Below are 13,473 nucleotides of genomic sequence, written 5' to 3'. Positions count from 1 at the left end.
GACATGCCAGTCCATCGTAGCCGTCCAATTTTAGCTGTCCATACGATATGTGGTTCTTCAAGCAGCTGTTGCATATTGTGGTTCATATGCCGTCTCCTTGTTTCGTCATCCATCTGCAATCCGCCATAGATGGTCCGCAGAACCTTTCTTTGGAGAATAGTCAGTTTATCCAGAAAACCGTGTTCGTGTTCGTATGCCGCTTTGAAGTCAATGAATAGGTGATGCGTTAGAAGTGCGTAGTGGCGCGGGCTCCAGTAAATCCCTTTTGGTACAGCCCTACGAATTCTTTAGCTATTGGTGATAGACGACGCCAAAGAATTTGAGAGAGTATCTTGTAGGCGGCGTTCAGTAATGTGATTGCGAGGTTATTGCAACAATCTAGCTAATCACTCTTTTTGTAGATGAGACATACCACTCCTTCCATCCATTCCTGTGGTAGAATATCCTCCTCCCAAACCTTAGAAATCGTCAAGTACAGTGTTCTAGCCAGTAGCTCTTCTCCATGTTTGAGCAGCTAGCCTGGTCATTGTCCGTGGCTTTGTTGTTTCACAGCTTGCGAATCTCCTTATTTATCTCAGACAAATCAGGTGCTGGGAATCTGTCCAAGTATCTTCAATAATCGCCGCGCCACGCTGCTCATACATTGATAGTACTAACTCCAGCTTATGCGCGTATTCCTCGGTAATACGATCGCTCCATAGCTGCTTGAGTCTAGGCGTTCGTGTGCGACGAGTGTGGTAAGAATATATGCGACCATATAGTGGTAAGAATATATGTTGGCACTGCGGTAGATGCGTACATTGATGACACTGGAGAAGAATCGGCGTTGATGATAACGAGGTCGATTTGGTTTTCCGTATGTTGATCAGGTGATCTCCACGTGATTTTGTAGAGATGTATGCGGGGAAAGAAGGTAATTGGGGCTCCCATTCCTCGGGAGGCAGCAAAGTTCACGCATCGTTGGTCGTTGTCGTTGGAGGCCGTATGCAGGCTCTTCAGCCCGTTTACAGGCTTGTACATTACCCGGCCTACCTGAGCTTTCTTGTCGCCGATAACGAGTTTCAGTAAAAAGCTGGTTTCATCTGATCTCGTCTCATGTGGGTAGTGAACCATGCTCGAAAGCGTGGTTATTTTTGACAGATCGATGTTTATTTTATGACATTTCAACCAAAAATTAAAATTAACCGCGTAGTTGTTCACAGACTTACAGTTCCATGTACCGAGTTTCCAATCGTTGTCCATTATTCGTCGCCTAGGTCTGTCTACCGACTGTTGCGATTCTTATTTATTGCTAGACTATTCGTAAAGTGTATTTTCCAGGCGGTTCGTAGGATGGGCATCGTGGGAGTTTCTTTGTCTGCCACCCCACATAACTGACACCTGCGACAGATATTTAATTCTGCCTATGGTAGGTTTATCGCGTCCTTGCTCGTGGAACTCACATAGATTGGCTTTTCTAGATTCAAGCTTTTACAGATCATTATGTCTTTGATGAAATTTATCATGGAAAAGCTTTAAAATGACATTCCAAACAGTATGTCAGAACAAAATGCTATTGAGTCGGGACAGGCACGGGTAAGACCACTGCCTTTCACGTAGCCTATCTGGGTTCAATTTCCAATCAAAAAAGAACCTGATCCGTAGAGGTGAGAGATCACGAATGCTATTGGGTCACGTTGGTCATTGATGTGTAATAGTTGCTTTCTAATGTGACGAGAAAGTTCAATGGTCCACTGTGCAACTATGCCCAATACGCAACAATCAAGAAGAATCAGTTGTTTTTGGATAAGGACAAACAAGTTCTCGCGTCGATGTGGTTTTTGACCTTTTTATTTTTCCAAAGTACTGAGTCAAATTAAGTAGAATTATTTCCGTTTTTCGCAATGTCGCTTCTAAACGACGGTTTGAAAGTTCAAGCCTTATCACATTGTAATTCCGAAATCGATTCAGCAAGTCCAATTTCCTTCAGCGTTAATAATTGCTTGACACCTTCGAGGCATGCTTTGAGCGAGATTTTGCGTGTATTCTTCTGAAAACGACCTCCGAATTTCAAATCGTGTGATCGGTTTTTCCTAAGCTTCATCTTCATTTGAGCCCAAATGTTCTCGATTGGATTGGCATCGGGCGACTAAGAGGGCCAATCCAAGGTCACGACACCATTTTGCTCCTTTCCCCATTCAAGATGTTTTTGCACATGTCTTCACTCAACATCGGTTTTTGCAAAGTATTTCAAAATTTCAAATTATTTGCGACGAAAATCAAGTTCCGTACGATATATTTAAACAATTTTTGGCAAACTTTCAAGCACCTTTGCGTCGTTAATGTCGGATTATTCAAAAACAGGTCGCAAATCACCTTTTCGTCTTTTCCTGACAATGAACGACAGAACCGCGATTTGGAAAGTCGTTGACATTTTTCACCTCTTTAAATCCATTCACCCACTTACTCACAAACTGTTTCGACTTTTTCATGTATTTCGCCGCGGTAGCTTGGGTCATTTGGGGACCTTTCGAGTGAGAGAACAAAAAAACTGCTTCGAAGCGTGTAGCGTATGCGGTACTCATTTTGGAAAATGCTGAAATTAAATTGTAAACAGTAGTCAGCTGATTTATTCTCGCATTGCATCAAGGACACTACTGCCCTCTGTGTTAAAAAAAAATATCGCACCATTCCACTTTACCGATTGCGAGTTACAGACATTTTCTGATCTAGACGAACTGATTCGAATGGTATATGACACTCGGCCCTCCGGGTTTCAGTCCAAAAATACAGTACATTGATTGCATAACCATTCTATGCGAAAAAAGCAAAAATATCAAGGAAATCTTAATTCCTTACCTTTTTCATAGCATTCTCCGTTCTCCATCTACCTCTATCTGCCCTTACCTAGCGACAGTAAAATTATATCCCATTAAAATTCTGACAGTTCGAGAAAGCGTTTCGAAGCGTACAACGAAAAATAAACAAAATTTTTACCTTCTTCATCGAATTGTCTATATTTTATCAGTTTTGTTGCCGTTGGTCTTTAAAGATATTTTGTCACAATTGGTTGTTGTTGATTTCTGTACTGAATTTATTAGAAGTAAAATGAGTTTTTTTTTTAAATTCATTGTTTGCCCTTCTGTTCGTCCGTCTGCGTTTTTCACTTTAAAAAATGTTTCGCAGATTGACCATTTCTTACAGTATTCAGATGTTTTCGGACAATCCGTTCTGTTCTGCGCTATCACTTCTTGGGTTTATTAGTATCGACACGAGAGTTTCGTTTCAGTTTTCTGATCACGGTAAACTGGCTGATGTAGAAAGAAGCGATTGCCAGAAATTCCACGAAGGCACCCCATTATCATGCTGATAGAAAATGTATCCATAATTTGATATACTCACTTCATTTGCATTTAGTTTTTGTTGTTGCTGTTATTTTTTTTGGGGCTATTTAAGTCTGTTAGAGAAACATTTTATTCACTGATTTTCATTTATTCATTGTGATCTCCTAGTGAGCCTGCGAGATGTTTTAAAACGCATTTATAATAATTTGATAAATAAGAAATTTTGCTACCATATTTTTGTTTCCAACAAAGAGCTAGTGATTTCACCTCATCTTTGTTTTGCATCAGTAAAACGAGTTGGATTATTTAAAAAAAATATTGTAGCTAGATTTTACAACCGAATTCTATTCTGAATGAACCATCTATTTCCTGCAAAAACGAAAAATAGCCTTTTTCTTTTGCTTGTTATGTGTGTTGATTTAAAGTGGGTATCTCATCTGTGTTCTATTTTTAATACGAAGTTGCTGTTGTGTATGTGTTTCCATTAATATTCTGGAAAAAGGTGTCAGGGTTCCTTATCGTGGAACCCGATCACTTACTCGTTCCACCAGTCATGTCCAGAGCTACTGTTATTGTTGTAACTGCCACCATAACTTCCACCACCGCCGCCACCGCTGCTTCCGCCGTTGCGATAGTAGCCTCCATCATCGCGATCTGTAATTTTACCGGAAATAATGAGTATGAAAAAAAACACGAATTCTGATAATACGTACTGTAATTTCCTCCACCGTAGCTGCTACGGCCACCGCCGCCTCCAGAGCCGCTGCCACCACCGCCGCGCTGGTCACGATTATTGTTGCGACTGTTATTCTGCTGACGGTAATCTCTAGAGCCAAAGGTAGAACTTGCCCCTCCATAACGTTGCGTGCGTCCACCTCCACGACCACGACCACCCCACGAACGATCGGTGGTCATATCTTCCAGGAATGAGGGTATTTCCTGCTGTGTCTCCTGCAGCAGTCTGACCAAACCGTTGGCCACATTGCGATTCTTCTCATTGAAGAAGCTAGTAGCAACACCAAGGTTGCCCATACGACCGGTACGACCAATACGGTGGACGTACTCTTCGACTTCCGCCGGCAGATCGAAGTTGATAACATGTTTCACGTTAGGGATGTCCAAACCACGAGCGGCCACAGCAGTAGCAACTAAAACTGGACAGCGACCCGAACGGAAGCACTTCAATGCTTCCTCGCGTTCCTTTTGGGTACGATCTCCATGAATGCTAGTCACCGGATGGTTGTAACTGTAGAGAAAATCTTCCAACGCATCCGCCGATTTCTTGGTTTCAACGAAGATCAACGTCAAACAATCCTTATCATCGCCCTCATTCTGTGCATTGATATTTGAGAGTAAATCCAACAGATGGGAACGCTTATCGTTTTCATCTACCCAAAAGATCGATTGTGTAATATTGACGGAAGTAGATCCAACACGACCGACAGCTAAAAATATATAGTTATGGAGGAAATCACTAGCAAGTTCTTGAATTGCTTTCGGAAAGGTGGCTGAGAACATTAATGTTTGACGTTCCCCGGTCGGAGGCATCTTGCTTTCCTCAACAATACGACGAATCTGTGGCTCGAATCCCATGTCCAGCATACGATCAGCCTCGTCGAGTACAAGGAACCGAATATTGTCGAGCCCTACTTTGCCACGCATGATCATATCTTCTAGACGACCAGGGGTAGCAACAATCAGATGACATCCGCGATCGAGTTCGCGCATTTGTTCTTGTGTATTATTACCACCGTACAGAACGGCCGGGCGCATGCGTGACCGGTAACAGAATTTTTTGGATTCTTCGAAAATTTGAGTGGCCAACTCCCGAGTAGGCGCCAAAACCAATCCGAGTGGATACTGTTTGCGACGATTGAACGGACGACCTTGCGGCGGAGCGCTGATTCCGTGCTTGTACATCTGGTTGAGAATTGGTACAAGAAAGGCGGCAGTCTTGCCCGAACCGGTCTGAGCACAAGCCATCAGATCGCGACCAGTCATGATGATCGGGATGGCGTACTTTTGAACTGGCGTCGGTACATCGTAGTGCGCTAATTTTATGTTGTTATCGATAATTTCTGTCAGCTCGATATCCAAGAAGGAGTTGATGTGTATTGGGACATCGTCGCCCGTCGCCTCCACGGGAATATCTTCGTACTTGCTGAAATTGATACCGGTGTTACCGTTTTTGAAGAGCTCCATCTCCAAACGTTCATCACGATCGGTAAGCTGTGTATAATCGACATCTCCTCTGCCACGTTCGTTCCAGCGTCCTCCCATAGCTGGTCCGCGGTCCTCTCTTCCGCCACGGTTGCCTCCGTAACCACCGGAGCCACTTCCGGCACCATATCCCTCTCTAAAATCTGCTGCTCCGTTTGTCGGCGGCTCCTGCCAACGGTCGTTCTGTGGTGGGCGATTATCCACTGGCCTATCACGATAATCCCCTCCGCGACCACCGCGAGGACCGTTACCCCAGTGAGCCCCGGCTCTTTGTTCATCACGATCGTTAAACTGGCCGTCACGTACTTCGTCGCCATTCTGTTGGAACTCTTGAGGTGGTTGCTGTTGATCAAGAGCACGTTCTTGGCCTCCGCCACGGTTACTGTATCCACCACCACTGCCGCCGCCGCCGCCGCCGCGATTGTAATTATCTCTTCGGTCGTTTTGGAATCGTCCACCACCGCCTCCGCGACGGTTGAAATCCCCACCACGGTTGTTGTAGTAATCACCACGATCACGGTCCGGATATCTGGATGAGCCCCCGGAATAATCGTCTCCACGACCGTATCCTCCACGGCCTACACCAGCAGGCTTTGGATCAGTCTCAGAGCCACTACCGCTACCGCCTCCACCACCACCACCACTACGGCCGCTTCTCAGCTGGGGTGGAACGTAACGAGCAGCCGAAGTTTTAAAATTTCCAGAATCTTGCTTGCTCAGCTGCTGCTGCTGCTGCAAGTCCAGACCAGCAAACTAGAATTAAGGGGAAAAAAGAAAAAAAAGAACAATTATAATAGGTTCGATGATTCAATCATTCAGTCACGACTGGTTATACACAAAGGCCTAAACGACGCGACTGAGACAAGGTGAATAAACTTCGTTTGTCGGCAGTGTTTTTTCGTTGACACGTTTCAGAACGTGTCTACCTTGTGGTGTTCGCGTAAACGCAAAGTTGGCTTAATCAGCAGCTTTTTAATACCCCATCAGACGGTAACATAAAACGGAATTGAACTTGTTGGATGTTTATTGTTTTTTGCCTTTCTCATTAGAAAGGATATGAAATCTTTGTGAAAACAGACTTTTGAACCGAGGCTTGGATGGTCAAGTGTCATATACCATTCGAATCAGTTCGCCGAGTTCGCAAAATGTCTGTGTGTGTCGTATACCAGTGTATGTGCAAAAAACATGCACTTGATTTTCTCGGAAATGACTAAACCGATGTTTTCAAACTTAGTTTTATATGAATGGTTTTACTTTCCCATAAAGACTGTCCCAGAAAGTAAGGACGCACTTTGATTTTGCTGTAAATAAGTCACAAGTGTTAGATATTCAAATTTTATTCGATATACTGATAATATTAGACTACAACAACAGAATATTATTCTCAACATTTGATACTTAGTCATTGTAGACTAGCTGGCGCACCTTCTTGCGAACGTTCCTCATTAAATTCCGTGCAGACTTCTTGGCGACAAGTTTTGACACTTTTTTCCAATCTTTTTCGAACTGTTGAATGGTTTCGGCTGCCGAGACATGCTTCCTAAGATGTGCCTTCGTTAATGCCCAAAATTCGTCAATTGGTCTAAGTTGTGGGCAATTTGGTGGATTCATGTCTTTTGGGACGAAAGTGACATTTTTGGTAGTATACCATTCTACCGTTGATTTTGAGTAGTGGCAAGAAGCAAGATCTAGCCAGAAGACAACAGGATCCTTGTGGCTTCGAATCATGAGTAGAAGTCGTTTTTGTAAACATTCCTTGATGTATATTTCGCTGTTCATTGAAGCAGTGATGATGAAGGGTTTCGAAATCTTACCGCAGCTACAAATTGCTTGTCAGACCAGAGCTTTTTTACCAAATTTTTCAATTTCAATCAATGTCTCGGACTGGTTCAACACTTGCCCTTCTCGCACCGTATAATATTGTGGTCCCGGCAAGGACTTGTTATCCAGTTTCACGTAGGTTTCGTCGTCCATGATTATGCAGTTCAAATTTCCAGCAAGAATTGTATTGTACAGCTTTCGAACCCTCGGTCTGATCGATGTTTCTTGTTTCGGACTACGTTTTGGTTGTTTCTGCTTCTTATAGGTTCGAAGATTCAAACGTTCTTTAGCACGAAGAACATTTGACTTCGAAGTGCCCACTTTTTTTGCCACATCTCGAACGAAACCTCCTTCTTTTGCTCGAACGCCTTATACTGAGAGTTAGCAGGACCTTTTTTTCGACCCGTTTTCGGTTCATCCTCAAAGGTGTTATCCTCACGGCTTTTTCACTTACTCCTTCCATTTTTGCTATCTTTCTCAGTGACAGTCCGCGTTCTGTGCACCATTTGTACACAATTTTTTGACGTTGTTCTGCTGAAAGTCCACGCATTTCGAAACAAACTAATGAAAACAAATAAAAAACTACACAAGTGGTTAGAGAATAGTGTAAACTACAGGACGCAGTCATAAAAATTGACAGATTCTGAACCATTGCGAAATGGCAGCGGTTTTTGGTTGCATCCATACTTTCTGGGACAGTCTTTAGAACACTATTGAATTTTATTTGGATTTTTCAGTATACAGGGTGATAAGTAAAATAGATCACATTTAGTGTTTTTTTTTTGTTTCTATTTCGTCGCGTCTCCCCTTCGGCTCATCAGTAATCAGTATGAGTAATGTCAACAATCTGTGCGTAAAAACAAATTCCTGCGTTTTTTTTCTCATTTTTAATGATAAATCTTCCATATGGATGAAAATAAACAAACCAGTTCATTCTGCTTAAAATAGCGAAAATTTTAGTCTAAAACTCTTCCGTTTTCCCGAAAACTGATCGAGAAAAAATATTTCAGTTTCAGCTTACTTCCACTAACACAATTGATTAGCAACGAACATATTCCTATATTGCAAATTCACTAATATGCTAGATTACATTATTTTTCACTTAGCTTTGATGTTTTTTTTCCTTTGGATGTGATGTGTTTTACTATTGAATCGAACTACATGTGTTAAACACTTCATTTTCTAGTGGGAATGAGTACAGCACAAATGTATGTGCAAAACACTTGAATCGGTCAACTCTGTTTCAATTGAAATCTATGTGGAAAACAATGTGACATTCACATGAAATGCATATAGAATCTAGAGGTAACGATATATCTTATCGTTTTTATGTGCATTTCATATAAACGTAGCATGATTTCCATTAAATATCAACAGTTTTTACATTCATTTTATGAGTTAAGTGTATATTTTAATAAATTTCATGTGTTCTACAAGCAGTGATAGATCAAAGGCTTTGCACATGATGCTAGCGTGTAAATTATTTTCAGTGTATGTATTTATATATGCAGTGCTACCAGTTTATCAAATTGGTTTGAACGATTGAGTTTTGAGCAATATTTTCTTCTCAAACAAATGTTCAGGATGACTTTTTGGATGAAATGTCAGTCAGTTGAAAGAATTTTCACCAATGTTTGATGGAAAATTTCTTACATTTTATAAATGTAGATTTAAATTCCCTAATAAATAAGTTAGCTACACTGCTTCAATGCATTTGTATTAGATTGCGCTACACAAAATAAACAAAACTAAATATTTTCTGTTAAAAAAGCAGTTTTCCGAAAAAATAAATAGTTTTACGACAACCTTCCATATCCATTACCTTTCGCGTGTTAAATTAAAGGTTCTTATTTTGCGGGGTTACTAATAGAAGCTACATAAATCTTAATTTCGCAATACTTTCTGCAAGAGAAAATCCATATAGGAATGTGTTCGTTGCTAATCAAAAGTGTTAGTGGAAGTAAGCTGAAACTGAAATAGGTGTTTCTGAATAATGCTCCGTATTTGATTTTCATGCCGTATAAACTATTTTTAATTGGGATCTCATTTCTACCATAAATTATTTCAACTAGTCAATTCATATTTTTTTTATCACCTACACACTTGAAAAATTTAGTTCCAACTGAATAAAATATTTCATTTTTTTGGACTCTAAAATCTACAGCCAGAAGAAGGTATCGAAATTCGGTTTACTTCTGTTCATTATATGTTGAACAGAGACCAATTCTGCATTTTACTTTACTGTTATTTAATAGTCCCGATTGACCACTTTTAGCATAAAGCATACCTATTATGAAGGGATCACTCTATAAAATGATTCACGTACGTTGAGACATTCTTTCGGAGCGCTACTCAAAATGACGATTTAAGATCCTGTTCACATGTTAAAAATATGTTTTAAATCACCTAGTGATTTTAAACATTGCGGTATTTTTCAAAATAGTTTTCTTTGACTCTTGGAAGATTAAAAAAAATCGATTGGGCTTCAACTAGCATTTCATATAAACCGAAACAATTTGAAAATTCAAACACGATCCTCCTGTAATTCCGGATCCGATAGTCGGATGCGGCTAAAATTCAATAGCAGTTTATAAAACCACAACACCTTTCATTTCAATATCAGTTTATGAAAATCGGTTCAGTCATATATGAGAAAAATAGGTTTGTTCTGTTTTGGAGATTTTTACCACTATTTCCCTTATTTCCAGTTCGCGTGGCCAGCGACATTTGGGAGAATTTTTCCTAGACCGTCTTAAAAAAATGAAATGTTTCTTTTTGATTGCAAAAAACTATTTTTGATGAAAAAAACTATTTCGCTATAACTACTAACTACTCGAATGCTATTTGCATTCATCCTCAGTGTCTACTTAGAGGTCTCTAAGAAAATTTTCAAACTTAGATTCAAATAAAAGGTCTTGTGTTCTCATAAAAAATTCCTGAATTTTGTTTATATCTGACTGCCGGTTCCGGAGTTATAGGGTAACATGCAGTGTTGGCATTATCATTCTCAAAATATCAAAAATCAGTTATTATCGCCGATAATAATTGTTGGTGATTATCACTTACAAAATCATCGCCGAACATCATGAAGAAAATCATTTGATATTCTGAGAATGATATTAGAAAACGATTATCACTTAATATCGGTGTGCGAAATTTTCAAAACATCAAATATCACCGCTGAGTATGGGGGAAATCATCACCCGTTCAATCTCACTTTAGCGATGTTTCGTAAACTCACACATGATTATCATTCAAAAGCATTATCACGATTATCACCCATGCGCGATTTTCACTACCACATGGTGATATTCCGTGAGGTGAGTGTGGTATTGAAAATCAATTTCAACCAAATCTTAACATGCAGTATGATTATTTTTGGAACGGGTGGTGTCGAAAATCATTGTCTGAAGTTATTTGAAATTGATGATAGTGAATTTCGGTTCGTAAAATTTTATCAAAACCCATGCAATATTGGTATTTTTGGAATGGGTATGATGAGTAGATGTTGATTATCGATGTCTGGAGTTATTTTGAAATCCAACATGGCGGCTCTCGGTTCATGAAAATTCAACTAAACCCATGCAATATGGGTATTTTTGGAACGGGTATGATGAGTAGGTGTTGAATATTGGTGTCTGGAGTCATTTTGAAATCCAAGATGGCGGCTCTCGGTTCATGAAAATTCAACGAAACCCATGCAATATGGGTGTTTTTAGAACGGGTATGATGAGTAGGTGTTGAATATTGATGTCTGGAGTCATTTTGAAATCCAACATGGCGGCTCTCGGTTCATGAAAATTCAACTAAACCCATGCAATATGGGTATTTTTGGAACGGGTATGATGAGTAGATGTTGAATATTGATGTCTGGAGTCATTTTGAAATCCAAGATGGCGGCTTTCGGTTCATGAAAATTCATCTAAACCCATGCAATATGGGTATTTTTGGAACGGGTATGATGAGTAGATGTTGAATATTGATGTCTGGAGTCATTTTGAAATCCAACATGGCGGCTCTCGGTTCATGAAAATTCAACTAAACCCATGCAATATGGGTATTTTTGGAACGGATATGATGAGTAGATGTTGAATATTGATGTCTGGAGTCATTTTGAAATCCAAGATGGCGGCTTTCGGTTCATGAAAATTCATCTAAACCCATGCAATATGGGTATTTTTGGAACGGGTATGATGAGTAGGTGTTGAATATTGATGTCTGGAGTCATTTTGAAATCCAACATGGCGGCTCTCGGTTCATGAAAATTCAACTAAACCCATGCAATATGGGTATTTTTGGAACGGGTATGATGAGTAGATGTTGAATATTGATGTCTGGAGTCATTTTGAAATCCAACATGGCGGCTCTCGGTTCATGAAAATTCAACTAAACCCATGCAATATGGGTATTTTTGGAACGGGTATGATGAGTAGGTGTTGAATATTGATGTCTGGAGTCATTTTGAAATCCAACATGGTGGCTCTCGGTCCATGAAAATTCAACTAAACCCATGCAATATGGGTATTTTTGGAACGGATATGATGAGTAGATGTTGAATATTGGTATCTGAAGTCATTTTGAAATAGAAGATGGCGGCTCTTGGTTCATGAAAATTCATCTGAAACCATGCAATATGGGTATTTTTGGAACGGGTATGATGAGTAGATGTTGAATATTGGTGTCTGAAGTGATTTTGAAATCCAACATGGTGGTTCTCGGTTCATGAAAATTCAACTAAACCCATGCAATATGGGTATTTTTGGAACGGGTATGATGAGTAGGTGTTGAATATTGATGTCTGGAGTCATTTTGAAATCCAACATGGCGGCTCTCGGTTCATGAAAATTCAACTAAACCCATGCAATATGGGTATTTTTGGAACGGGTATGATGAGTAGATGTTGAATATTGATGTCTGGAGTCATTTTGAAATCCAACATGGCGGCTCTCGGTTCATGAAAATTCAACTAAACCCATGCAATATGGGTATTTTTGGAACGGGTATGATGAGTAGGTGTTGAATATTGATGTCTGGAGTCATTTTGAAATCCAACATGGTGGCTCTCGGTCCATGAAAATTCAACTAAACCCATGCAATATGGGTATTTTTGGAACGGATATGATGAGTAGATGTTGAATATTGGTATCTGAAGTCATTTTGAAATAGAAGATGGCGGCTCTTGGTTCATGAAAATTCATCTGAAACCATGCAATATGGGTATTTTTGGAACGGATATGATGAGTAGATGTTGAATATTGGTATCTGAAGTCATTTTGAAATAGAAGATGGCGGCTCTTGGTTCATGAAAATTCATCTGAAACCATGCAATATGGGTATTTTTGGAACGGATATGATGAGTAGATGTTGAATATTGGTGTCTGAAGTCATTTTGAAATAGAAGATGGCGGCTCTTGGTTCATGAAAATTCATCTGAAACCATGCAATATGGGTATTTTTGGAACGGATATGATGAGTAAATGTTGAATATTGGTGTCTGAAGTCATTTTGAAATAGAAGATGGCGGCTCTTGGTTCATGAAAATTCATCTGAAACCATGCAATATGGGTATTTTTGGAACGGGTATGATGAGTAGATGTTGAATATTGGTGTCTGAAGTGATTTTGAAATCCAACATGGTGGTTCTCGGTTCATGAAAATTCAACTAAACCCATGCAATATGGGTATTTTTGGAACGGGTATGATGAGTAGGTGTCGATTATCGATGTCTGGAGTCATTTTGATATCCAAAATGTGAACTTCTAGTCCAGATCTGGTGCAATCTCGAAAAAAAAATTTTTTTTGTGAAAATCGACTTTGGGACATAGAAAAATTTTAAGACTTCCCAACTCGAAATTTTTTTTTGATGCCAAAAAAAACCGCGTAACTTTGGAAATCCGCGTAACTTCGGAAATCCGCTTAAAAAAAACTTCGGAAAAAAGCAGCGTAAAAAGAAACCGCATTAAAAAAACGCGCAAAAAGAGAGAGTAAATGGATAATTTTATAGTTCTCTACAAAACTTCTGAATTTAATCTGGAACCCATTTTCGGTTCCGGAATTATAGAGTATTATAGAGATTTGCATCTACTTCTCACGTATGCCTCCTTTAACT

At 39.8% G+C, this 13,473-nt stretch overlaps 1 protein-coding gene across 1 annotated transcript in view; it reads right to left on the bottom strand.

Moving 5' to 3' along the window:
* Positions 1–2,969: 2,969 nt before the first annotated feature.
* Positions 2,970–13,473, bottom strand: part of LOC131427467 (ATP-dependent RNA helicase bel) — a 29,314-nt gene continuing 18,810 nt past the window's right edge. The window contains exons 2-3 of the mRNA XM_058590683.1: positions 4,037–6,296; positions 2,970–3,977 (exon numbers count right to left, since the gene is read on the bottom strand). Coding sequence (XP_058446666.1) covers positions 3,859–3,977; positions 4,037–6,296 — 2,379 coding nt within the window. The 3' untranslated portion in view covers positions 2,970–3,858. The remainder of the gene's footprint in view (positions 3,978–4,036; positions 6,297–13,473) is intronic.

Source organism: Malaya genurostris, chromosome 2 (assembly GCF_030247185.1).
Source record: "Malaya genurostris strain Urasoe2022 chromosome 2, Malgen_1.1, whole genome shotgun sequence".
In the NCBI taxonomy this organism is placed as follows: domain Eukaryota; kingdom Metazoa; phylum Arthropoda; class Insecta; order Diptera; family Culicidae; genus Malaya; species Malaya genurostris.
The sequence above is the reverse complement of the archived record's forward strand: the minus strand, read 5'-3'. Positions and strand labels throughout refer to the sequence as shown.